Source organism: Lepidochelys kempii, chromosome 3 (assembly GCF_965140285.1).
Source record: "Lepidochelys kempii isolate rLepKem1 chromosome 3, rLepKem1.hap1, whole genome shotgun sequence".
NCBI classification, from domain to species: domain Eukaryota; kingdom Metazoa; phylum Chordata; order Testudines; family Cheloniidae; genus Lepidochelys; species Lepidochelys kempii.
Genome location: NC_136382.1, coordinates 189,739,214 through 189,767,054, shown reverse-complemented (window position 1 = coordinate 189,767,054; position 27,841 = coordinate 189,739,214). Strand labels below are relative to the sequence as shown.

The window sequence follows — 27,841 nt, the reverse complement described above, 5'->3', positions numbered from 1 at the left end:
GAATATCTACATTTTCAGTGAAATTCAAAAGCTTTCAGCAAAATACCATAAGAAGTCTAGCTCAATATATAGTTCTATTCAATGCAAAAATAGTATTATATATATATATACACACACAAATAAAATTGAGTGTGTAAATTGTGAAAGGGGTTTATATTTCAAAGCATTAATAGAGAGCCCTGAATATTGGTTAGTTTCATTTTTTTTTTAAAGAGGATAACAAAATTCCCACTGCTAGGTATGGTTATGTGAGTCATGTTGAAGATTTCTGATGTTGAACCCTGTGATCCTGTGTGCATGATTTTCTTCATTTATCTTTCTAACTCCCCACACATGTGGAGATTGCAGGAGTGAAAAACACATCTGGTGATAAACAGCCTAACAGAAGAAACCTTCTAGTGAAACCTTCCGCTCTCTCAATTTGAAAAAATAATAAACAGACATAGAAAGCATGACAGAAAAGTTGAGCATGTTAAAATGTACTGCATATTACTAATCCTAACATAACATTGGCAGCTTGTACCCTTCCCCTGCCAACATCACAAACCCAAATTAACACACTGCCTTACTGAAAGGCAAAGGCTGTAGCTACCTTTATAGCTCAATTAACAAGTTTTCTAACTGAGTCACCAGAAACACACAAGACAAAGTGGAAAAATTATTCATATTTGTAACCTTGCCACTGAGCAGACCTATTCTGACAGGAAAGAGTATTCTATTCGACCTTGGAAATACAATAGTGCCAGGAGACAACTTTTTGGTTATAGTGGTGACATCTAAAAAAAGCAAAATTCCCTTTCAATGAATTCCAGTAGAAAATCAAGATATCCACAACAGAATATAGTTTTCTGCAACTTCCTAGATGACGGACCTACAAAATCTCAGAGATAAACACTATACTTCAAAGCTGTAGCCAATGCTACTTATTACTAGAACTGAATGGGAAATGGTTTTTGGGACCCATGACCATTTTTGAGATTTTGAAAATGTTCCCATTCTGGGTCAGGATGAAAATGAATCCTTTTGAAGTTTTTTATATGGAAAACCAGAGAAAGACGCTTCCTCCCCACCAGCCACACCCCTGAATATCCAATAAGCCTGGTGGTCAGAGCACTCATCTAGGATCATATGACTCTTGGACTATAACAAACTAACTCCCAAAAAATTCAGATCCCTCCCTGGCCACACACAGCCCCACTTCCTTCCTTTCTGATGTTGTCTTTTTGGAGCTGTGTAAGTTAGTTCTGATTGAACATATATGTTACATGGTACATTTCTGTTTGCTAGATATGCATCACTCTGAATCAGGTTTCTGTTGCAAATTCTCGTGTTTACAATTTAAAATTAACTTCTAACAAGTATTCTCCAACATTTGCTTAATATTTTCTGTTTCTCAGATTCCTCCAGAAACCCCATTTGCTGGAATATTCACAGATAGTGAACACAAAAGGGCACAAAATCAAAGCAAGTTTATTCAAATACCTAAACATATATTTGGGGCAACTTTTTGGCAGTAGTTCTACTTACAGCCGACTTTATTGTGTCTAGGTATTGTATTACGCCGCAAATGAAATGACCCACCATTCAAAGATCTCTGCAATCCTTTGTCAAAATGGGCAGTGCAAGGCTGGAGTTTACTCTGAAACTCCTTTTGTTGGTTAAAATATTTAGGGTTATTTTACATAGTTTTGGAGTTTAATCATGCTGAATGTCTGAAAGAATGCATGCAATTCACAAATTGTTGCTTTCTTTCTATGGTGAAGCCTCTTTCCTAACCCTAGAAATCTGCTTTAATTGTTTAATCAGTTTGGCTGAAACTCGCAAAGCATTAAATTGTTAGTTGTTACTTAACATTCCTTATAAATTGCATTTATTAATTTCTGGAAAGAGATTTGTCCATTGCTACAGTAATTTAAATTAGTACCACATGGTTACAGACTGCTGCTGAATGATGATTACATCTTTGGGGCAGATTCAGTCTTTTAAAGATCATTAAATAATGTTAGAGATAAGCTAACAAAATTTTTGTCCAAGAAGTTACAATTTATCAAAAATGTAATAAACCATGGCCAGAATATTCATCATAAGCAGCATATAATGTGGTCCATGAAATGACATTTTAGCATCTCCCTCACTGTGGTCACACTAAAGTTTGCTGACAATGCAGAGTAATGCTCCATTGATATTTAACAGTTCCCATCTACATGATGCTTTGTAGTATGATAGCTTTATACACTCTAGTTCACTCTTACTGGCACTAAATCAGTCACTTTGATATACAACATAGTCCAATTTTCTTTGCTTAATTTAAGGGATGTAAATATTTTAACTTCCCAATCTTAAGCACACTGAGACCAGTAGCAGTGGGAATTTCTTTCTTTCTCTCTCTCTCTCTCTGTCTCTCTCTCTCACACACACACACACGCCAGAAGAGAATTGAATGGTTCTCTTGTGATGATCATTGGTAGGTAATAACTACAGGAATTTACCAATTTCAGAATCTTTAACCTTGACACAGTATGGACAAGAGTACGTCTGCACCTCCTACAGGAAAATGTACATGAAAAAATGCATATAAAATAAACATATAAAATAATAGATTCATCTTCCTGCAGCTAAAGATAAATATTAAATAATCCTATCTGCTTCTGGCTGAAATTAATTTCTAAGGTAAATAGTGTAATACGTATATGCGTTTCAATTCCCATTTGGCAAGGAGTCTATTTTCAGCATCCAGAACATGGACTTTTGAAAGACTAAAACTGCTTTCATCATACGTACACTTAAACAAAACAACCTAGTCGTCCTGTGGGTACCAATTCACTTTAATAAAAAGTGTTTTAGATTGTCAGTATCCAAACCAATTACAAAAATTGTCTAAAAAAAATTAAAAAAAATTTGTGAATAATATTTTACAATCATTCAAAGCTGAATAGGCACATAGTGCCAGATATCTAAAGGTATTTTGGTGACAAATGATACAAATGGGTGTCTAGTAGGGCTTTCAAAAGGGCCTTATCTTGTTAGAGGTGGGAGGTGGATGTGGGAGGTGGATGCCTAAATACTTCTGTAAACCTAGCAATTTCTATTGCCCCGTTGTAGTCAGGTGCTGTAGCCTGTGTGAAACAGTTAGGAAGAGACTATACTATGAGGATTAGACTGTACACAGAACAGTTTAATTTAATTCCACTGATTAATTTACAATTGAAAAAGGAAAGAAGCGCAAATAGAGTGTTCCAAATATGAAGCTCGGACAGCTGTCTTTACTGTCTTGGCTCAGATCTGATCTAATGGAAGTTCTGTAAGAAATTATGGCTTGGTGTCCCTATGTCTTAATGTTTGACCACCCATAAAACAATGCCCTTCTGTTGGTCCTGGGGCAAACATTTTACCATAGCTATAATATTTGCTCACATTTTAAACAAGATTTAAAACTAAGGTCCTGACCATTTGTTGTCATTAAAAATCCTATTGTCCAGGTCTTTGCATTAGAGCAGGGATGCTAATCCCAGTGTTCTGGCCTAATTATAGCTCTGGTAACTATATATTACCTATCTTAATTCATCCTCTAATTTCAGATGGAAACAGTTACTGGGCCTGATTCTGCATTTCCCTGCTCCTTGCCTTGTCAGTGAAGAGCAGCAGCATTTTCCATCCATTGTGCATTACTACAAATGGCTAGCCAAAGGTGCAGGCAGTGGAGAAATTTTACCAGCAAAGTTTTGGGGTCACAGCTAGGGTGACCAAATGTCCCAATTTTATAGGGACAGTCCCAATATTCGGGACTTTTTCTTATATAGGCTCCTATTATCCCCCACCCCCGTGCCGATATTGCACACTTTGTATCTGGTCACCCTAGTCACAGCCTCTCATAGTGCTGCAAGCTGCCCCTGCCTCCTCCTGAGGCTCCCAGTAATATAAGTTCCTCCCTTCCCTCTCGTACCCTTACCTCCAATAAGCCTCCAATAAGGCTTTAAAAACTCCTCTCCCGAAACGTTCCCTCCCTCTCCCCTCCTTCCAAATTTCACTTTCTTCTCCCTCACCAAGCCCCTCCACCAAAATATCCTCCTTCCTGCCAAAAAATACCTCATCCTCTCCCTGTGTCAACCCCACCCACATACCCAAGAGCCATCATTGAGCCTGTGTGTCTTCTGTCTATCCTGTCCTGTCCTCTGTGCTGTCTTCCCCTGCAAGATCTCCTCACTGGATGGCACCCCAACCCAGAGATTCCCCTCCCCAAATACCCTGAGCCTTGACCTTCTCAGACACATACCCCTCATATTGTGTTTCCCTTCTTCGTATCTAAACCTCTTTCATTTGGGAGGAAGGAGGCACTTGAGCAGCTGGTGGACTGGAAGCCAAGTCACAGTCTCTCCTCTGGAGTTAGCTCAGCCTGCAGCCTGTTCTCCAAACTGGGGTGGAGGAGGCAGAATAGGAGCTGTTGTTATCTATCAGCTCTGTGTTCTTGGGGAACCAGTGCACAGTACCCAACCTGTCTGACTCATGAAAGACCTTACCCTCCACCCCAGTCTCTGTTTGAACCAAAGCTGATCAGAAGGAAGACTTACAAAAAGCAAAGAAAAGGCAGTGGAAGACACACCTAAACCCCCCTGGACAAGGGTGACAGGATTAAGGAAACTCCCCTAGCCTTATTTGCATCAAAGGTGGGGCAGGGAAACATCTCTGTTAGCATACAGAATGGAGAACAGAGATTCCAAGGCAAAAACCGCACTGAACTCTGGGACCAGAAAAGCAGGAAAGCACTGCATGATGGGGAATCTCTGCTCCAGATGTTAATGAACCCACACCTGCACACACTAGCTCAGTAGTTATCAGACCAATTCTAGTCATAAATCCTTTATTGGGATCCAAAATACTGAATACCTAATTGCATTGTGAGCTCCCTCAAAGGGACACCACCCGTAGCCAGGAATGATAGGTTCCTATTGTCTAGCTTGAACAAAACAACTTCCATATACTCCCTTGAGCCATTAGTTTACCCATAAACAAATCTAGTGTTTCTCCCTTGAACCATTGTTCTTTCCCTACAAAAACCCCTACCCATGCTCAAGTAAGTGCTCTGATGCATGGATCCAAAGTCTGCATCAGTTCTATTGGGGCTCCATCTTCTCCTGACTGATCGTGCGGGGGCTCTGCCTGTCTCCAGCATTCCAGACCCTCAGCTACCACCACCACCTGGGAACCCTGATCAATTCAAGCTTCATGGAGTGGTGAGAACCCAGCTCTCTCTCGCTCTCTCTCTAGGTATAGCCTTCTGACCCTGACTTGTGTGATCAGTTATAGTTTTCTAAACCTGACTTTTATAATCAAATTTAGGTTAGATTTAATATTATAACTGTTTTGTTTGTTTGGCTCCCCTTGTATGATTATTACCTGGCAATAAATAACGTCCCCACTGTATTTTCCACTGAATGCATCTGATGAAGTGAGCTGTAGCTCATGAAAGCTTATGCTCAAATAAATTTGTTAGTCTCTAAGGTGCCACAAGTCCTCCTTTTCTTTTTACAGTTAAGCTGGTTGCTTCTCTCTCTCTCTCCCTCCCTCCCCCGCATGGCTGTTTTTGGCTTCCCCATTCGCTCTGCAGCAATGCTCCTCCTACCTAAGCTAACGATCCCTGCAGCGCCCAAAAATCCTCCGGGGTTTGCTCATCAAGTGGGTTATTACCAGAACAATTGTAATGTGAAAGTGGGGATAGGGATGGGCTGAGGGCATATGAGGATGGAAGCTTTGAAATGCTGCTTGACCCAGCCTGCTCAGGCATACTCTAGTCTGGTGCGGTGTCCATGGCATCTGAGGGTGACAGCTGGGAGGTGCTGTTTGACTCAGCCTGCTGAGTCCAGGAACATATAAGGGGTCAGCTTGGGAGTGCTGATTAACCCAGTCCTCCCAGTCATGCTCTGTTAGTGTGTGTGTGTGTGTGCGTGCTCATCTGATTCTGCTGCTGGAAGAACCCAGCCCTGGGGGACCTAGGTCCTGCAGGACAGCTCCACTGGGAGGGAACTTGCAGCAGGGAGAAGTAGAGCTCTGTATGAGAACACAAGTGACACAAGCAGTATATTGACAGAATTACAGTACCGTCCCATAAGAGTAACTATCATAAATATAAAGGGAAGGGTAAACACCTTTAAAATCCCTCCTGGCCACAGGAAAAATCCTTTCACCTGTAAAGGGTTAAGAAGCTAGGATAACCTCGCTGGCACCTGACCAAAATGACCAGTAAGGAGACAAGATACTTTCAAAAGCTGGGAGGAGGGAGAAAAACAAAGGCTCTGTGTCTGTATGTGTGATGCTTTTGCTGGGGTTAGAACAGGAATGGAGTCTTAGAACTTAGTAAGTAATCTAGCTAGATATGTGTTAGATTATGATTTCTTTAAATGGCTGAGAAATTAAGCTGTGCTGAATAGAATGGATATTCCTGTCTGTGTGTCTTTTTGTAACTTAAGGTTTTATTTAGAGGGATTCTCTATGTTTTGAATCTAATTACACTGTAAGGTATTTACCATCCTGATTTTACAGATTTTTTGACTTTTTACTTCTATTAAAATCCTTCTTTTCAGAAACTGAATGCTTTTTCATTGTTCTTAAGATCCAAGGGTTGGGTCTGTGGTCACCTATGCAAATTGGTGAGGATTTTTACCAAACCTTCCCCAGGAAGTGGGGTGCAAGGGTTGGGAGGATTTTGGGGGGAAAGACATTTCCAAACAATGCTTTCCTAATAAATCAACCCAGATAAACATTTGGTGGTGGCAGTGGAAGTCCAAGGGCAAAGGGTAAAATAGTTTGTACCTTGGGGAAGTTTTAACCTAAGCTGGTAAAAGTAAGTTTAGGAGGTTTTCATGCAGGTCCCCACATCTGTACCCTAGAGTTCAGAGTGGGGAAGGAACCTTGACAGTAACCATAATAAATGAGCGTACCCCAAAGTAACAGGCAAATCTGGTAACACTGTGGCCCCAGAGAGCTGCCTCCTGTCGACCCTGGTGACAGGAATGTTCATCTGCAACTGCTGCCTTCTCCTGTCCAGCTGAGCAGCTCCATAGCTAATCAGCAGAGGGATGTGCGGAGAGTGCCATGCTCCACTAAGCAGCTGCCTGTGATGGGCCTCCACTTCCCCCCTTTCAAGTGTGGATTGAGAGATTGGGGGAAAAGAGAAAAACATAGTGATGTCCCCTAAGCTTAAAGCTGGGGACAGATTTGCCCCGGCATTCTCTAAAATTATACCTATTGGTGTAATGCTAAGTAGAATCAGACACACTGTGCAGTGTGAAACAGTTGCTGGTCTCTCCCCAGAAGTAACTGCACTTTGTTTCTGCACAATGTGATTCCTACTTATCAGAGCAAAACATAATGAATAATATCAGTCAATTTTAATTTCCATGAAATTCTCCAATCAGCTCTACTATTGAACCTTGAACCTATCCATAATGGATGCAAGATTTATTAGATTTTGTGAACCTGAAGGGTAAAGTGACTGTGTCCCGGCTTTACCATAACAAAGTCCTGGTTGTTCGTACAATGACCCACTGTCCCAGGAACTTCTTTCGGGATGTCTTGGGTGTCCTAGTTTTTCATTTAATCAATTAAAATAAAAAAATAACTACAAACCATTTGTTCCAGAATTTGCTCTGTGTTTACCAGGAACAAACAGTCCAGTGGACCATTCAGTGGAATGAACAACATGTAGAGTGGAGAGAAAAGCCAAACGGAGATACTATCAGAGCTGTTCTGTTCCTCAAAGAGAATGCTAAATGACATTTGTCCTGCATTTTATGATAAACTAATTATGACACTGACTAACTAGGTAAAATCCTCCACTCCAAGAACCCGGCTTGATGAGTCAGAAGCTGGCAGTAGTGACATAAGCACATGTTTTAAAAATAATTGTACTTTTGTATGACCACTTTGCATACCTAACAAACATGTCCACAAGTATGTCCTGTTTTGACTATGAAAATATGGTTATCTTGCTGAAGGAGGAGGAAGTTCATGCAAACAAGGAAATTTGCAAATCCCATTGGCATATTTCCTCTCCTAGACTGCACCATGGTCTAACTAGGGCTCTGCCAAGAAGATCCTTAGTCAGAATATTTTCTCTAAAAGAGACCAAAATCTTACCCTGGGACTGTCTTGTACTTGTGCAGCTTAGCTATGGTGAGTGATGCATAGATAAGATGCTATGTTTAGATATTGTGGTGACTGGTATTTATAAAGTACCAACGAGTCACTCAGATTAGATAAGTAAGTGATTGCTCATGGACCTTGATCCCAGTACATTAAGAGGAAGACTACAATGTAGGCAAGTACCACTGTGTTGCATGCAGCAACAACTTTATAAGATCACATTGGTCTTCATTGCTTAGGAAGTGGTTTATCAAATGCTGTAAGAACTGATTTTTTCTAGCAATGGTTACTATCAACCCCAGGTACAGTGAGATGCAGTAGACTCACATGGGGTTGACAAAAGCATGGATCACAGTAGTATTGAGAGGAAGGGGCCCAGTTTCCTGGTAAATCTCAGATGACAAAGGATTCTTTGCCACTATTGTAATCCGGGTGTCCAGGAGCTCCAGGGAGTCCAGTATGACCCTGGGTCTCCACCCTCTCTTGAAAACTAGTGGTTAGATACTCTCAGCTGAGGTTGATGCTAGAGGGAAGCTCTCTAAGTGTTTCCCTGTTCATGTCATCATTGTCTTCAAACTTTGTCTTCTCTGATTTAATCTCACCCATACTTTATTTTTCCAGCACTGGGACTTGCTGTTGACTTGTTCAATAGCAAAGAAAGCTTACAACCTCACCTCATCAACATACTATGTCACTGTAGTCCATTCTGTCTCCCAGGCTCACTCTGTAGTTACATTTGTATGTATAAGAGGTGGAATAGAAGATCTCAAACTGAATCTCACAAAGGTTAGGGAGTTTTGGAGAGGATGGGCAGGTCTGGGATCTATCTACAATGAACGGCAGGAATGTAATTCCATCTACTTCTGTCAGGCCGTCAGAGCCAGAAGCACCTTTATGAGCAATTGTAATGAAGACTGCAGCGAGACACAGCAGAATGAGAATAAACCTTTGCCCCTGTCATAAATATAAAGGGAAGGGTAAACCCCTTTGAAATCCCTCCTGGCCAGGGGAAAGCTCCTCTCACCTGTAAAGGGTTAAGAAGCTAAAGGTAACCTCGCTGGCACCTGACCAAAATGACCAATGAGGAGACAAGATACTTTCAAAAGCTGGGAGGAGGGAGAGAAACAAAGGGTTTGTGTGTCTGTCTGTAGTCGTCTTGGCCAGGGACAGAACAGGAATGGAGCCTTAGAACTTTTAGTAAGTAATCTAGCTAGGTATGTGTTAGATTATGATTTCTTTAAATGGCTGAGAAAAGAATTGTGCTGAATAGAATAACTATTTCTGTCTGTGTATCTTTTTTGTAACTTAAGGTTTTGCCTAGAGGGGTTCTCTATGTTTTTTTAATCTAATTACCCTGTAAGATATATACCATCCTGATTTTACAGGGGGGATTTCTTTATTTCTATTTACTTCTATTTTTTATTAAAAGTCTTCTTGTAAAACACTGAATGCTTTTTCATTGTTCTCAGATCCAAGGGTTTGGGTTTGTGGTCACCTATGCAAATTGGTGAGGCTTTTTATCCAACATTTCCCAGGAAAGGGGGGGTGCAAGTGTTGGGAGGATTGTTCATTGTTCTTAAGATCCAAGGGTCTGGGTCTGTGGTCACCTATGCAAATTGGTGAGGCTTTTTACCAAACCTTGTCCAGGAAGTGGGGTGCAAGGTTTTGGGAAGTATTTTGGGGGGAAGGACGCGTCCAAACAGCTCTTCCCCAGTAACCAGTATTAGTTTGGTGGTGGTAGCGGCCATTCCAAGGATAACGGGGGTAATATTTTGTACCTTGGGGAAGTTTTGACCTAAGCTGGTAAAGATAAGCTTAGGAGGTTTTTCATGCAGGTCCCCACATCTGTACCCTAGAGTTCAGAGTGGGGGAGGAACCTTGACATGGTGGCACAGTGGTGGGATTAACCTGAAATCATTTTGAGATCCAGTTGAGATTTTTTGAACTAGAAATACAGATTTTAAAAAGGAATTTTTAGGAAGTCCAGAAGGCAGCTTTGAAACTGAAAGCAGCTTGGTTTCTCTCTGCTTTGTGGCCAAGCAGAGACAAAAGGGGATTATCTTGTGAATTGCAGGTTTTCTTGCCTGGAGGCAGGGTACTTAACTCCTGCAGGGAAATTCACAGTCTTCCAACCCAGAGGTTTTTTTTTTTTTCTTTTCTTCCTAAAAGTAAATAGGGGGTGTGTGCTCTACCCATTTGCCTGGAGACAAAAGTGGCAGGGTTTTTTTTTAGGATTTTGATTTTTTTTTTTTGTTTGTTTTACAAGGAGCACAGGTTTGAAAAGAAATTTTTTTTTCTCTTTGGGCTGGGTAAGCAGGTTTCCAAGTAGTTGGAGGTTTTTTGCTTTAATTTGGGCCCAGAGCAGAGACAAGGGAATTGTCTTTTTCTGTAGGCTGACAATCACTATCAGAGAATAGGTATTCTATTCCAGCACAGCAAAATTTTACAGCCAAGTTTTGTTTGTTTATTTCTAAACCTCGGGTGTAAAGTTAGTTAAAAACAGAGAGGTTAGAATGGCCAAATCCTCAGCTCGACTACAGCTGGAATTAGCCAAATTTCAGGCTGAGGAAAAACAAAGGGAACATGAAAGACAGATAGAACTCATGCGGCTGAAGAAGGAACAAGAAAGGGAGGCAGAACAACACCAAGAGGCTGCCCACAAGAGGGAAATGGAGGCAAGGAAGCATGTGGAGGAGGAGAGGGAAAAAGAGAGGAAGCATGTGGAGGAGATGGAGAGGATAAAGGCCCAGCAGAATATACCAACAAACCCTAGCAATCCTTCTCCAGGTACCACTTCCCATCCCAGAAAGTTCCCCACCTACAAGGCAGGTGATGATACTGAGGCCTTCTTAGAAAACTTCGAAAGGGCCTGCCTTGGGTACAACATCTCTACTGACCAATACATGGTAGAGCTGAGGCCGCAGCTCAGTGGACCCTTAGCTGAGGTGGCAGCTGAAATGCCTAAAGAACACATGAACAAGTATGAACTGTTTAAATCCAAGGCGAGAGTCAGAATGGGGATAACACCCGAGCAGTCTCGTCGGAGGTTCAGAGCCCTAAGGTGGAAACCAGACATGTCATTTACCCGACATGCCTACCACATTGTAAAACATTGGGATGCCTGGATATCAGGAGCAAGTGTTGAATCTCCAGTAAATTTGCCCTTCCTAATGCAAATGGAACAATTCTTAGAGGGTGTTCCTGAGGAAATAGAAAGATACATCCTAGATGGGAAACCCAAAACTGTAATTGAGGCAGGAGAGATTGGAGCCAGATGGGTGGAGGTGGCAGAGAAGAAGAAAACTGGTCGCAGTTGGAGCGGAGACCAGAAGGGACCACCCCAGACCACACCCTATTACCGGGGGCCGCCCAAAGCCCCACCTACCTCCCAAAGAACCCTCCAGACCCCTTATCGTCCCACCACCCCGTTCTCCAGCAACCCTCCTCGCCCCAGTGACCCGTCAGCTGGACGATGTTTTAAGTGTAACGAGCTGGGGCATGTAAAGGCCAACTGCCCCAAGAACCCCAACAGATTACAGTTCATTGCACCGGAATCACACCAGAGGTCCACAGGCCCAGATACCTCCCAGATACCCTTGGAGCGGAGGGAAACTGTGAGTGTGGGTGGGAAGAAGGTCACCGCGTGGAGGGACACCGGAGCACAAGTGTCAGCTATCCACGCTTCCTTAGTGGACCCCAATTTAATCAACCCAGAGATCCAAGTGACGATTCAACCCTTCAAGTCCAACTCTTTCAATTTGCCTACAGCCAAGTTGCCTGTCCAGTACAAGGGCTGGTCAGGAATATGGACTTTTGCAGTCTATGATGATTATCCCATCCCCATGCTGTTGGGGGAAGACTTGGCCAATCATGTGAAGCAGGCCAAGAGGGTGGGAATGGTCACCCGCAACCAGGCTAAACAAGCCGTGAGGCCTAGCTCTGTTCCGGAAACTTCTATCAGGACCCAGTCAGAGGTGATGGACCTGGACCCCAGGCCAATATCTGCAACAGCAGTAGTGGATCCAGTCCCAGAGACCCAGACGGAACCAGTCCCAGAACCGGAACCAGCCAAACAACCAACACCAGACCCCGTGTCAGCACTGAATCCAGTACTTGCAACCTCAACACCAGAGGGCCCCACCGAACCTGAACTGGCAGCAGCCGATAACCCTACACAAGAGGCTCAGCCGGAGCCTGAATCCCAACATAGTACACCAGCGGAGAGCGGTTCACAGTCAACAGAAACAGCTCCATCCCCTATATCGCTTCCAGAGGGACCAAGCCTAGGTCCACAATCCCATGAGGAACTGATGTCTCCAGCATCAAGGGAACAGTTCCAGACCGAACAAGAAGCAGATGAAAGCCTCCAGAGAGCTTGGACGGCGGCACGGAGCAACCCACCGCCTCTCAGCTCTTCTAATCGATCCAGGTTTGTTGTAGAAAGAGGACTTTTATACAAGGAAACTCTTTCTGGGGGACACCAGGAAGACTGGCATCCTCAGAGACAGTTGGTAGTTCCAACTAAATACCGGGCCAAGCTCTTGAGCTTAGCCCATGATCACCCTAGTGGCCATGCTGGGGTGAACAGGACCAAAGACCGTTTGGGGGGGTCATTCCACTGGGAGGGAATGGGCAAGGATGTTTCTACCTATGTCCAGTCTTGTGAGGTGTGCCAAAGAGTGGGAAAACCCCAAGACCAGGTCAAAGCTCCTCTCCAGCCACTCCCCATCATTGAAGTTCCATTTCAGCGAGTAGCTGTGGATATTCTGGGTCCTTTTCCGAAAAAGACACCCAGAGGAAAGCAGTACATACTGACTTTCATGGATTTTGCCACCCGATGGCCGGAAGCAGTAGCTCTAAGCAACACCAGGGCTAAAAGTGTGTGCCAGGCACTAGCAGACATTTTTGCCAGGGTAGGTTGGCCCTCCGACATCCTCACAGATGCAGGGACTAATTTCCTGGCAGGAACTATGAAAAACCTTTGGGAAGCTCATGGGGTAAATCACTTGGTTGCCACTCCTTACCATCATCAAACAAATGGCATGGTGGAGAAGTTTAATGGAACTTTGGGGGCCATGATACGTAAATTCGTAAATGAGCACTCCAATGATTGGGACCTAGTATTGCAGCAGTTGCTCTTTGCCTACAGAGCTGTACCACATCCCAGTTTAGGGTTTTCTCCATTTGAACTTGTATATGGCCGTGAGGTTAAGGGGCCATTGCAGTTGGTGAAGCAGCAATGGGAGGGATTTACACCTTCTCCAGGAACTAACATTCTGGACTTTGTAACCAACCTACAAAACACCCTCCGAACCTCTTTAGCCCTTGCTAGAGAAAACTTACAGGATGCTCAAAAAGAGCAAAAAGCCTGGTATGATAAACATGCCAGAGAGCGTTCCTTCAAAGTAGGAGACCAGGTCATGGTCTTAAAGGCGCTCCAGGCCCATAAAATGGAAGCATCGTGGGAAGGGCCATTCGTGGTCCAGGAGCGCCTGGGAGCTGTTAATTATCTCATAGCATTCCCCACCTCCAACCGAAAGCCTAAGGTGTACCATATTAATTCTCTAAAGCCCTTTTATTCCAGAGAATTAAAGGTTTGTCAGTTTACAGCCCAGGGAGGAGACGACGCTGAGTGGCCTGAAGGTGTTTACTACGAAGGGAAATGTGCTGGTGGTGTGGAAGAGGTGAACCTCTCCATGACCCTTGGGCGTATGCAGCGACAGCAGATCCAGGAGCTGTGCACTAGCTACGCGCCAACGTTCTCAGCCACCCCAGGACTGACTGAACGGGCATACCACTCCATTGACACAGGTAATGCTCACCCAATTAGGGTCCACCCTTACCGGGTGTCTCCTCAAGCTAAAACTGCTATAGAACGGGAGATCCAGGATATGTTACAGATGGGTGTAATCCGCCCCTCTGAAAGTGCATGGGCATCTCCAGTGGTTCTAGTTCCCAAACCAGATGGGGAAATACGTTTTTGCGTGGACTACCGTAAGCTAAATGCTGTAACTCGCCCAGACAACTATCCCATGCCACGCACAGATGAACTATTAGAGAAACTGGGAAGGGCCCAGTTCATCTCTACCTTGGACTTAACCAAGGGGTACTGGCAGGTACCGCTAGATGAATCTGCCAAGGAAAGGTCAGCCTTCATCACACATCTCGGGCTGTATGAATTTAATGTACTCCCTTTCGGGCTGCGAAATGCACCCGCCACTTTCCAAAGACTTGTAGATGGTCTCCTAGCGGGATTAGGAGAATATGCAGTCGCCTACCTTGACGATGTGGCCATATTTTCGGATTCCTGGGCAGACCACCTGGAACATCTACAAAAAGTCCTTGAGCGCATAAGGGAGGCAGGACTAACTGTTAAGGCTAAGAAGTGTCAAATAGGCCTAAACAGAGTGACTTACCTTGGACACCAGGTGGGTCAAGGAACTATCAGCCCCCTACAGGCCAAAGTGGATGCTATCCAAAAGTGGCCTGTCCCAAAGTCAAAGAAACAGGTTCAATCCTTCTTAGGCTTGGCCGGTTATTACAGACGATTTGTACCGCACTACAGCCAAATCGCTGCCCCACTGACAGACCTAACCAAAAAGAAACAGCCAAATGCTGTTCAGTGGACCGGAAAGTGTCAGAAGGCCTTTAACAAGCTTAAAGCGACACTCATGTCTGACCCTGTACTAAGGGCCCCAGACTTTGACAAACCGTTCCTAGTAACCACAGATGCATCCGAGCGTGGTGTGGGAGCAGTTTTAATGCAGAAAGGACCTGATCAAGAATTCCACCCTGTAGTGTTTCTCAGCAAAAAACTGTCTGAGAGGGAAAGCAACTGGTCAGTCACTGAAAAAGAATGTTATGCCATTGTCTACGCTCTGGAAAAGCTACGCCCATATGTTTGGGGACGGCGTTTCCACCTGCAAACCGACCATGCTGCACTAAAGTGGCTTCACACCGTCAAAGAAACTAACAGAAAACTTCTTCGGTGGAGTTTAGCTCTCCAAGATTTTGATTTCGACATCCAACACATCTCAGGAGCTTCTAACAAAGTGGCTGATGCACTCTCCCGTGAAAGTTTCCCAGAATCAACTGGTTAAAATCGTCCTTGAGATGTGGAAAATATTGTTAGTCTTTATGTACTTGGTAGTATATTTAGAGATGCATGTGTCTTATTAACTCTGTTTTCCTAGAGCTCCAGGAAGAAATCCCAGCCAGTGTTTCACCCTAGCTGAGATTTGGGGGGCGTGTCATAAATATAAAGGGAAGGGTAAACCCCTTTGAAATCCCTCCTGGCCAGGGGAAAGCTCCTCTCACCTGTAAAGGGTTAAGAAGCTAAAGGTAACCTCGCTGGCACCTGACCAAAATGACCAATGAGGAGACAAGATACTTTCAAAAGCTGGGAGGAGGGAGAGAAACAAAGGGTTTGTGTGTCTGTCTGTAGTCGTCTTGGCCAGGGACAGAACAGGAATGGAGCCTTAGAACTTTTAGTAAGTAATCTAGCTAGGTATGTGTTAGATTATGATTTCTTTAAATGGCTGAGAAAAGAATTGTGCTGAATAGAATAACTATTTCTGTCTGTGTATCTTTTTTGTAACTTAAGGTTTTGCCTAGAGGGGTTCTCTATGTTTTTTTAATCTAATTACCCTGTAAGATATATACCATCCTGATTTTACAGGGGGGATTTCTTTATTTCTATTTACTTCTATTTTTTATTAAAAGTCTTCTTGTAAAACACTGAATGCTTTTTCATTGTTCTCAGATCCAAGGGTTTGGGTTTGTGGTCACCTATGCAAATTGGTGAGGCTTTTTATCCAACATTTCCCAGGAAAGGGGGGGTGCAAGTGTTGGGAGGATTGTTCATTGTTCTTAAGATCCAAGGGTCTGGGTCTGTGGTCACCTATGCAAATTGGTGAGGCTTTTTACCAAACCTTGTCCAGGAAGTGGGGTGCAAGGTTTTGGGAAGTATTTTGGGGGGAAGGACGCGTCCAAACAGCTCTTCCCCAGTAACCAGTATTAGTTTGGTGGTGGTAGCGGCCATTCCAAGGATAACGGGGGTAATATTTTGTACCTTGGGGAAGTTTTGACCTAAGCTGGTAAAGATAAGCTTAGGAGGTTTTTCATGCAGGTCCCCACATCTGTACCCTAGAGTTCAGAGTGGGGGAGGAACCTTGACAGCCCCTGTCAGAGACCCAGAACCATTAGGGCTAGAAGAGCCATCTCTACAAAATGTTTCACAAAGGTCTGCTTGTGAGGGAAATGAGATATTGAGGAAGGTGTTACTGGTGGTATTTGCATGCCACCATTTCCTAATAATCTTGCTTTGGAAGGTCAGAGATTTGCATCAAGTACAGACTGGACTGCTGCACTTGCAGAGTGCATTTTTGATTATTTTGGTTAGCATGAGGGTTAGCTGTCCTACACTTATCTTTGCCAGTGATGAGGGACATGGATAAATCTGTTTCAAAAGACATCACTCCAAGTTTTGAAAGCTTCTTTTTATATAACTAATCCAAACTACAGCAAGGCTGATAGGTTGAGAAGTACTGCTTCTTTCCAGTTTGATTTCTATGTTCCCAAGGAGGCCATCTTTGATTTGGATTATTTCCATAAAGTAAGAATATGCAGACAGCAGGGCTATCTAACAATTAATAAGGGATATCATAGTAACTGAAAAATTGAAGTTTAAATTTCAATGAAGGAGAAGAATTTTTTAGAGAAGTAGAGTCCTAAAACTTTACATTGTACCTTTCTTGCAGAGGATTTTCTGTCATGAAGCATATATTCTATTGAATGATTTTAAGTTCCTGTAAGCCCTTCCCTGCAACAACAACAACAGCAACACCTCACTTTCTTCAGGAACATTTTTAAGGTAACAAGACTGTACAAGGAGTATGATTCTTGTAGGCATAATAGTATGACGCTAGGAATGAGAAAATGTACTAGCATTATAGGTGTATTTCTAAGATCCCCCTCTCCATGGTACCTGGACTGGAATCAAGGAAGAGTATCTAGGCAGAAGAAAATTCCCTGACAATGAAATGTGTTAGTCTAAACTGTTCTCAAGGTAAATGCTGGCGGATCTGTCACTTGTAGGACTTAAAACAAGAATGGACAAAATACAAAGAAATAATACAATAGGAACAACTCCGCAGTGGCAGGTGCAGAGACTGGATGAACTGAATTAGGCTTTTTTTCAACTCTTATTTCTATTAATATGAAGCAAACAGACTTCTAAGAGAGCACTGCAGGGGAAGATATTAGTGAGGGCTCAGGGATGTCTCTAGAGGAATGCTTTGGCAGCTGTGGGAAGGCAGAGGGCTCAATATGAAGCCTCCTGGAGACGGGGGGGGAAAGATGAGGAGACAACAGGTGACTGAGCCTACCCAGACTGTCATCAGTTTGTCTGGCCCAGCTGTAATTGCTCAGTCAGGTGGCCAGTTGCCGTGGGTTACAAAAACTGGGAAGATTACTGCTTTTTGTAAAGCGAACAAAGACAGACCTTGAAAACAGGGTACATGTAGTAAGCCACCATATTTCTGTGAATCATAGAATATCAGGGTTGGTAGGGACCTCAGGAGGTCATCTAGTCTAATCCCCTGCTCAAAACAGGATCAATCCCCAACTAAATCATCCCAGCCAGGGCTTCGTCAAGCCTGACCTTAAAAACCTCAAAGGAAGGAGTTTCCACCACCTCCCTAGGTAACCCATTCCAGTGCTTCACTATCCTCCTAATGAAAGAGGTTTTCCTAATATCCAACCTAACCCTCCCCCACTGCAACTTGAGACCATTACTCCTTGTTCTGTCATCTGGTACCACTGAGAACAGTCTAGATCTATCCTCTTTGGAACCCCCTTTCAGATAGATGAAAGCAACTATCAAATCCCCCCTCATTCTTCTCTTCTGCAGACTAAATAATCCCAGTTCCCTCAGCCTCTCCTCATAACTCATGTGCTCCAGCCCCCTAATCATTTTTGTTGCCATCCGCTGGGCTCTTTCCTTCAAAGATGTGCTACGCAAGTTAGCACGTTAGCAAGTTGCACATTGTGTTATTAAATTACATGATCATTGGTTGCAGAGAGGAACTGGTTGCAAATATGAAGGTGGACGGTAATTTCAGTTAATGTGATTATGAAATGATAGATTTCATGAGCCTAAAGGAAAGGAAGGAGTATAAGAATAAGGACAACAAATGTGAGGAACTGGTAGGTAACCAGTAATGAAAGCTGGTAGTTTCTCAAGGAGACAGTATTAAAGCATAACTGGAAACAATCCTAATCTGAAGGAAAGATAAGAAGATCTGTAAAAGGACAATACAGTTCCACCAGGAGCACTTTAATGACCTGAAAAATCAAAAAGGATTCTACAAAAGTGGAAACATGGATAAATTGCTAAGGAAGAGTACAAAAGAATAGTACAAGCATGTAGGCTAGGTCACCCAGGGACATAAAGGACAATAAGAAGAAGTTATTTAAATACATTAGGACCAATAGCAAGATGAAGGAATGTAGGTCCTCTTCTTAGTGGAGAAGGAGAGCTAACAGCTGATGATGTCAAGAAGCCAGAGGTGTTCAGTGCTTATTTTGCTTCAGTCTTCACGAAATTAATTAATAAATTAATATTACCAAAAGTGAAGGAATACAAACCAAGAATAGGAAATAACAGGTTAAAGGATATTTAGTAGGGCTGTTGATTAATCGATTAAGTAAAAAATTATTTGCGATTAAAAAAGTTAATCATGATTAATGACAGTTTTAATCACACTGTTAAACAACAGAATATCAATTGAAATTTGTTATATATTTTGGATGTTTTTCTACATTTTCATATAGTATTCTGTGTTGTAATTGAAATCAAAGTGTATATTTTTATTACAAATATTCGCACTGTAAAAATGATAAAAGAAATAGTATTTTTCAATTGACCTCATACAAGTACTGTAGTGCAATCTCTTTGTTCTGACAGTGCAACTTACAAATGTAGATTTTTTTGTTACATAACTGCACTCAAAAACAAAACAATGTACAACTTCAGAGCCTACAAGTCCATTCAGTCCTACTTCTTGTTCAGCCAATCATGAAGACAAACAATTGTTTTTACATTTATGGGAGATGCTGCTGCCTACTTCTTATTTAAAGTGTCACCAGAAAGTGAGAACAGGCATTTGCATGGCACTTTTGTAGCCAGCAGTGCAAGGTATTTATGTGCTGGATATGCTAAACATTCATAGGCCCCTTCATACTTGGGCCACCATTCCAGAGAACATGCTTCCATGCTGATGACGCTCATTAAAAAAATAAGGTGTTAATTCAATTTGTGACTGAACTTTTTGAGGGAGAATTGTATGTTCCCTGTTCTGTTTTACCCGCATTCTGCCATATATTTCATGTTATAGCAGTCTCGGATGATGACCCAGCACAAGTTGTTCATTTTAAAAACACTTTTACTGCAGATATGACAAAGCTCAAAGAAGGTACCAATGTGAGATTTCTAAAGATACATACAACACATGACTCAAGGTTTAAGAATCTAGTAGGGTCATGCAGAGGTCAGTCCTCAATCTGGTAATATTCATATTTTGATTAATGACTTGGGTAATGGAGTGAAGAGTTTGCTTATAAAATGATAAAAGGTTTAGAAAGCCTGACATATGAGGAAAGGTTTAAAGAACTGAGCATATTTAGTCTTGAGAAAAGAAGACTAAGAGGGACCTGATAACAGTTTTCAAATATGTTATGGACTGCTAGAAAGAGGACTAATCAATTGTTCTCCATGTCCACAGAAGGTGGGACGAGAACTAATGCACTTAATCTGCCACAAGATTTAGGTGAGATATTAGGAAAACCTAACTATAAGGGTAGTTAAGATCTGGAATAGGCATCCAAGGGAGGTGGTGGAATCCCCATCTTTGGAGGTTTTCAAGAACTAGTTAGACAAACACCTGTCAAGGATGGCCTGGGCTGACTTGGTCCTGCCCCAGCACAGGGGGCTTGATGATCTCTTGAGGTCTCTCCCAGTCCTACATTTCTATCATTTTAAAATCATCCCTTGTGACCGGTAGAAACACTCCTTCCCTCTGAAAATGCAGCTCCCTCCATCCTGTTTCTCTGAAGTGCCAGAGCAGCATCACTGCAGAGGGTCAATCTGGATTCAGAGAGAAGTCTGAGAAATAGCAGGTGATTCCTTACACCCCAATGACAGGATGATGGCTCACCACTAAATATACTTTCCCAATCACCTGTATGTCCTTATATCCAGATTTATTTCATCACTGCACTTAAAATAAAGTATTGCACAATGTAAAAGAGACTGCATAAGTTCTGCTGTGCATCTGGAAGTCCCTTTCCCATATTTTTTAACAACTCCACTTCAGATGAACATTACTATGTTTGTCTAGAGGGTTTTGAGGTATTAAAGAGTAAAGCCACACTTTTAAGACGCCAGACAGGTCAGATTTCCCAATAACAATTATTGGTAGGCATATGCTGAGATCAAAATCCTGGTTTATGTGTAAGAAAACCATCCTTTGTTGTTGTCTTAATGTTTTATAGTTAATTTCAATATTAAGATCATAAAACTGAATTATTCTAGTCAAAATAAAGATTCAGTTTTGAAAAAAAGGGTATATGCAACAAAATATGCCATAATTGTTCGCTAAAAGCTATGGTCAGTGCAGGGTAGAGTTCCACACCTCATTCTTTTGTAGTGATCATGTTTTTACAATTTCAAATTTAATACTTTTTCTAATATATTATATGTTACCTCCCATGTATTTAAACTGTACTTAAAAGCATGCTAAGAACTGGTAATTCTTTAATGGTTGTTCACTTACAAGCGATTGTGGGTCATTACACAATCATTTAAAGGGCATTAATGAGAACCATTTAATGGTTTTAGTAGAATATCATTGTAAGGGACAGGGGAAAAGTTACTGGCTGTAAATTTTTATGACCATTTCTTTCAAAACGTATTACTTTAAAGATTTATGTATGTAACAATGGGTACAATAAAAGCCATGCTAAAAATAATCTGAAATCAAAGTAACGCATATAGATAAGGTTCTGCTTCCTGCAGTTTTTTCTTCATTAATTCCTAGACTATTTGTAGTGTAGCTAAAGATCTCCTTTACAGAAAGTCACAGCAGAAAAAGGCAAAGGTCTACACACACACACATACTTTAGCAATTCACAAGTTGTCCTTTAGTATCTGCAATTTATTTTAACTTTCAACTCTTTTTTCATTGCTTGCATTTTTTTCCTGCATATGGTACAATAATGTAGCACCCAAGCAGAATATTAGAGGAATTAATTTTGCAAAGCACTTTTTGGTTGTGTATTTGGTTGGTTTATTTAGAAATGGAGAATAAGGAAAAAGTTTTCAAACCAAAATTAATGGTTGAATATTTCCCAGAAGTAATCCTTTATTACTATATTAGACCAGTGCACACCTTCAAAATAGCAGAAAGTTATTTTGAAAACTATTCATATGGAAGCATTAGCCTTATTAAAGTGCTTTAATAACAAAACCATCATCATATTATGTCTGTTTTTGTCCATTTGTGATTCACATGGAATACATAATGAAGAAGACAATGCCCTTTTTCCCCAGTATTCCTGCATAAGTAGGAGAATATTTCTAATTAAAAAGGCATAGCTAGAACAGCACATGAATTGAACTGAACCATATCTCTGGAAATGCTGAGATTTTTACTGTTTGCATTAAATAACGACCGTATTTCTCTCTGAATCTGGCCCAATACCCATTACCAATAAGATAAAGATTTAAGATAACTTGGTCAAAAGATGGTGAATTACAACTTTTAATTAAAATGTAGGAAATAGTTTCTTTAAAATAAACATAGTAATACTTTCATGATCATTAACTTTTTATGTAAAGAACAACAAGACAAACCTGAATATTTTAAAATGTGACATTATAGAGCCACAGAAAGGAAATTTATAGAAAGTTATGGATGTAACAAACACAAGCTATGCAGTTAATATTCTGCAGCTTCCTTTGGAAACACCAAAATTCTTCCATGATGAGTATTGGACCTACACTGCTTTCTGCAACATTCAGCTGAAATTCTAACTGAGATGGACTGACTTTTATTCTCTATCTGAAATTATGTGCACATAACATTTAAAAAAAAACCCTAATAAATGAAAATATGGTATTAAAATAGTTTTACCCCTTTTATTCATGCAACAGGAATATTACAAAAGGTTCCACTTAACATTAACAGATATATCAAACTGTCTGAGGCACAGGAAATTGACTCTGATAAGCATTTTATTGTCTTCTCAGTAATTCTAAAAGTATATTAAGCAGAATGATGGGAATCAAAACAAATACACCTATGGAGTGTGGTTAACCTTTTAAAATTGTTTAAAAAATTGTAGGTGGTGGGAATGCAGTGTTCATAAAAGTGAGGGACTGGTGGCAGATACCCTGGGTGAAATCCTGGACCTACAGAAGTCAATGACAAAACTGCTATTGATTTCAAAGATCTGGATTTCACCCCACACTAGCAAGTGATGCATTAAGCTTTTTCAATGCACCTCAATCTTTTCCTACAACAACCCTGTTATTCCTATTCCTTGGACTCATATGAACAGAAATCTCTACTCACACCTACCTGCAGAGTGGTTTTAAGATATGGGCTAATGAGGAATGGAATGAGATCAAATTCAATTTTACTAGCAATCTGAACCAAGATTTTAAACCCACATTTCTGGAGGCAAAAGGTTTTGTGATCCCTTTCACTGTCTGCTATTTTCGAGTCTTCCATTTTATATTTTACTTGATATTAATCACTGTGTATCCCTGTACTGATTCCTGACCTCTTCAGAAAACAGCACATCCACTCTCAACAAAAAATTAAACGAATCAAAATCAGGGAATGAAATGGAACATTGACACACTAAACCACGTCTTTCACATGGACAGTGAAAAGAAAGAAAAGAAAAAGGGGAATTAAAGAAAAATAAGAAGGGGCAGGGCAAATTAAAATAGAGAATAATAGAGGTATAAATAGAAAGAGAGGACAAGAGAAGAGGGCATGGAGAATAAAAGAAGAAAAGATGGTGAAAGGAATTGAGATGAGAGAAGAGAAAAGATTGAAGGAAGAAGCAATAAATGAACACTTGTACTGATCTTTCTTGCATACCCCTAACACTTTCCAACGTACCCTGGCACAGAAAAATGAAAAGAAACATGAAGATACTACACCAAAATTGTTGCCTTTTGTCTCTTTTTAGCTCTATTGAAAAAGAAAAATGATGATATTCAATACCATAAATCCATTCAAACATTAAATGTCTAATTTACAACTAAGAAAAAGCAAATAAATTGTGAATTATGATTTTAGGTTGCAGAGGTCTCTGAACACTGCATGATTTTTAGTTGTCATATGTGCTGCAGTATCTAGGTTCAATGAGTTAAGTTCAGAACAAAGGTTCTGCCTTTCCTCTAAATATCTGTGACATTGCTAGCATTCAAGATATTTCACTATGTTGGGTTTCTTTTTCTTTATAGTGGGTTTGGGTTTTTTAAAATAAAACATTAAAAAAATGTGAACTGCAAAGGCATCCTACTAAGGTCAGCATGTGAACCCAACATGCCCATCTACCTACGGCCTTCTGCTGCAACAACTGACTTCGTTACTCAAGAGCTTGTCTTTTCAGGGGCAATGTGGACTTTTTAAATGTCATAGTGTTTTTGATGATAGTCCTAAACATACAAAAACAAAAATTCTGCCACAGAACCTAAAGTAGGATAGTATCACTGAATTTAGTGTCAAAGAAAAGGGCCAAGCAGTTTGGGCACAGAATAAGTCCTACGTTAAAAACTGTTGTAATCCAGTGAGGAAAAACTTCTAGGGATTATAAATATTTGGTTCTGTCCTTAACATATTTTAAATAGCCATTGTTATTGGGAGTCTGCTTAAAACAGTGGTTTGTGCCCTAGAACTCCTTCTACTGGCTCTGGAGTAGTGCTCTGGGTGAGTGGGGTGGAAAATTGTCAATATTCCACAATGGAAAAAGACAGAATTTAAAGTGAATTAATTTCCTGTACATTTTCAAGCTACCAACAAAGTATTAAAAATATGTTGACGAGAAAAATGAATATATATTAGTAAAAGTATTTGACAATGTTCATTCTGGAAAGAATGATGATCAGTTTAACAGAAATTTCAAAATATGAAGGGACATATCCTCAGCTGACATAAGCTGGTGTAGTTGCATTGAGCTGGTCAATGACAACTTAGAAGTTGGTGTGTTCTCTAAGTTTGGGACAGTGATACGGGGAAAATATCTGGGTCTAGACAGTGTAGAAGAGCTCTTCAGGAATACACAAGCCCATCCAAATGGGTATGGCCAATATTTGAAATAGAAAAATGGGTGATGGATGGATGATTAAAGCATTTTTCCCTCACCAGGAAGCATTCCCTATAGATTTCAGAGCTGAAAAATTAGTGTGGAGCTACAGAATTTGCCAAACGAACCAGGGAAATATAAATCACTCCGAATTTGTGGAAAGCCTCCTAAACTGGATGGAGCTGAATTATCTTTTTAATATGCTTTCCTCTAAATTGGAGAAAGCACATTTAAGGGGTAATTTAAGTGGGTTCCCTGATGAGTTGCAGGACTATCACAGCACACCCTGCATAGCTCAAGCAGAACAGTCAAATGACCCAGGCAGAACAAGTTAACCATCTGGGGAAGTGGGACTCAACCAGGTGTCCTCTCCTGTCTGAGCAACATTAAACTCCCTTCCCTGGCAGTGGATCAGGCACACGCAAATAGTTCTGTGTTCATAAAGACATTTTCTGCAAGTAACAACTTCAAACCCATATTCTGAAGATTTGATCCACAATATCACTGAGAGATTGAAGACAGTCTAGGAGATTCAAATGATACAGCAAGAGAGCTCTCTGCTGATCAATGAAAACTATTTTGGGGGTATAACAGTAATGCCAGACCTTTAGAGGGGACTTATTAAACATTTATACTATGGACTGAGGGGATTTTCTGGGGTAAGGGTAGTCTTCTCCGTATATGTGTGAGTACAGCACCTAGCACCCTGGGGTCAGTCTCTGTCTGAGGCCTCTAGATGATACCACCCAGAGGTCCCAACCAGAATCAGTGTCCCATTGTGAAAAACACTCTAAAAACCCATTTTTATATACAGCTATTCCTTGGAAATTTGTCTTTGTATGTCTCTCTACCTAACCACCATTAAGTGTCAGCAGAGGTGGGTTTGAGGAGATTTTTTGAGGAGTGGTGGCTGCCTTATGGATAATTTCTGGGAGGATGTTCTATACACCCAAGGTGCAGCAGGGAAGAAGGCCCAGAGATGTTTGTGTTAGAAGCAGATAATGGGCAGAGGAGGCTTCATTGGTGATATGGAGGGTCAGGGTACAACTTGATAAGAAAAGAGCAGACGAAGACTAGTTTCCAAATGAAATGTTATACAGCAGAAACCAATAAGTAAGCAAAGACTCAAAAGAACAGAACGAGTGGAGACCCTGCCACGCGTCAGAACACAGCAGCATTAGTAGAATTATACTCTTAACAACAAACCAGGCCACAGGCAGCACACGCAGTGAAATGAGATCAGGGGCAGGAACTCCTGAGTTCAAATCCTGACTGTGCTATTGACTTCCTGTGTGATATTGAGCTAGTCATTTACCATTGTTCTTCAGAGTTTCCATGTGCCATAACAGGATACCACCACTTACCTACCTCTCGGCAAGAGGGTAGTGAGAATTAATGAATGTTTGTTGTACAGCCTTTGAACACTTAAAATTCTCTCTATATGTGCTATGTATTATTATCGTCACTGTTGTCTTTGGATGCCAAAGATGTGTAAAGTTGGTTGATGAGCTTAATACACTTTGAAATAAGGCATACAATATCGGGAAGAGTATCAGGTACTTTACCTTTTCTCAGGAATATCAGCTGTTTTCAAAAGGCAATTGGCAAAAGTTGGTTACACATTTCACTGTTGGCATTTGTAACCATTTTCATATTGATTTTCTTTGCACTACACATTTTAATCAGAGACCTACTGAACGATGCTAGTGTGGTAAATTAGCATAACTAACTCAGGACCAGATTCTGATACCCATATTTAGACAAGGTAGTATTTTACTCCATAGATACTCATACTGACTTGCCTCTAATGGGACTATTTATGGAGTAAGGTACTGCTCATTGTGTGTCAGGGTAATCAATTAGCTCCCAGTGAGCCAGAATAGAACCAAAAAAGTTACAAACATGTAAGTCCATCTTTACTCATTTCTCCTCAGCTACATATCCTCATCTCTTGCTTTCAACTCTTATTTAACTTGTTTCTTCTGGCCAGCAAAGCAGAGGTTATCAGTTGATGATATAATAGTAACAAACATGACTGTGCTACAGAAAGTGTATACATATGAATGACAATGTGACTTAACTATCCCAGGATATATAATTTCAGAGGGCATTTGTATAATATCTATATGAATAAATGTCATTGCTGAGCTGAAGCTTTCAATCCACACCACAGTTTACATAGGTGACATGGCCAGTGTTATGGGTTGAAAGTTGCTACATTGAATAAAAGATAGCAAAAGCTATTCAACTGATATTGTAAGTGGATACATAAAGAAAATGTTGAAATGGTCATGTGTGTTAGGAAAAAGGAAAAGACAATGTTTAATGTAAGCTGGCATTGGAAACAAGGGCCCATATCCCCAATTGGTGTAAACTTGTGTAACTCCATTGAAAATCAGTGGAGCTGAGCTGATTTAGAACAACTGTCATGACTCAATAAAATGAACTTCCCAAAGTCTAAGTTATTGTTGGGCCAGGCACCAGCAGTCCATCTCGATGGTGAGAACCAGGTTGAGAGGGACAAGGAAGCAGAGCCAGGTGCTAAGAATCATAGCTGAAATTGGAAACCAGAGCCACAGTCAGAGCCAGAGTCAAAAGCCAGGCACCAGAGCCAGGCATCCAGGCTGGAGCAGGAGCAGCTGCAGCTGTGAGCAGAAGTATTGAGCAGCCAACAACTGGGGGCTGCTGCTCAGCTTAAAAATCAGTCCTGCTGGCTCCCACCAACCAACCAGTCAGACCAGCCAATAATCAAGCAATCCTACTGCAACCCAGCCGAGCTCAATCATCCTGGAGGCTGGGCTGGGTAGTCAGATCTCTTGGGGGTGATAAGTTTGCATGAAACAGGAGTCATCCAGCATGGATTCAACAGGTTGAACCATTGGGAGAATATGAGTTAATGCCATAAATTAACTCAGATGTAATGATAGTCAGCCAAGAGAAACCAAGTCTGTGGCAGAGGGAGACACTACCTTGAGACATGCAACACACTGCAGCCCTGAATTTGCACCACAATCTGTAAGAACAAAGCATGCATAGGAAAAAACACTGTGGACCAGATTGTAGTCAGGCCCTCATGCATGTGGAAAGAATGAGAAGGATCTTCCCTTCTCTTGCATCTCCCATATGGATATCAGCCACAATTTCAGGCTCTGCAATGTCCTGCACCAGGGGACTGCTCACAACTATTACCCTCTAGGACTCAAATTTCTCCAGAAGAGAAAAGGCCCCCAGTGCCCCTTGAAACCAGTGAGTGGGGCACAAATTCTTCACTTTGCAAGCTTGGGAACTCTAGGAAGCATTGCTGCCTCCTACTCAGGGCTAT

The 27,841-nt window shown here is 41.4% G+C and overlaps 1 protein-coding gene and 1 long non-coding RNA gene across 9 annotated transcripts in view; one reads left to right on the top strand and one right to left on the bottom strand.

Annotated features, from left to right (window-relative positions):
* LOC140909618 (uncharacterized) overlaps nt 1-27,841 on the bottom strand; it is a 754,751-nt gene that overhangs the window by 340,991 nt on the left and 385,919 nt on the right. The window lies entirely within an intron of this gene.
* Nucleotides 10,023-27,841, top strand: part of LOC144930437 (uncharacterized) — a 195,871-nt gene continuing 178,052 nt past the window's right edge. Inside the window, exon 1 of the mRNA XM_078852331.1 lies at nt 10,023-12,568. Coding sequence (XP_078708457.1) covers nt 10,653-12,568 — 1,916 coding nt within the window. The 5' untranslated portion in view covers nt 10,023-10,652. The remainder of the gene's footprint in view (nt 12,569-27,841) is intronic.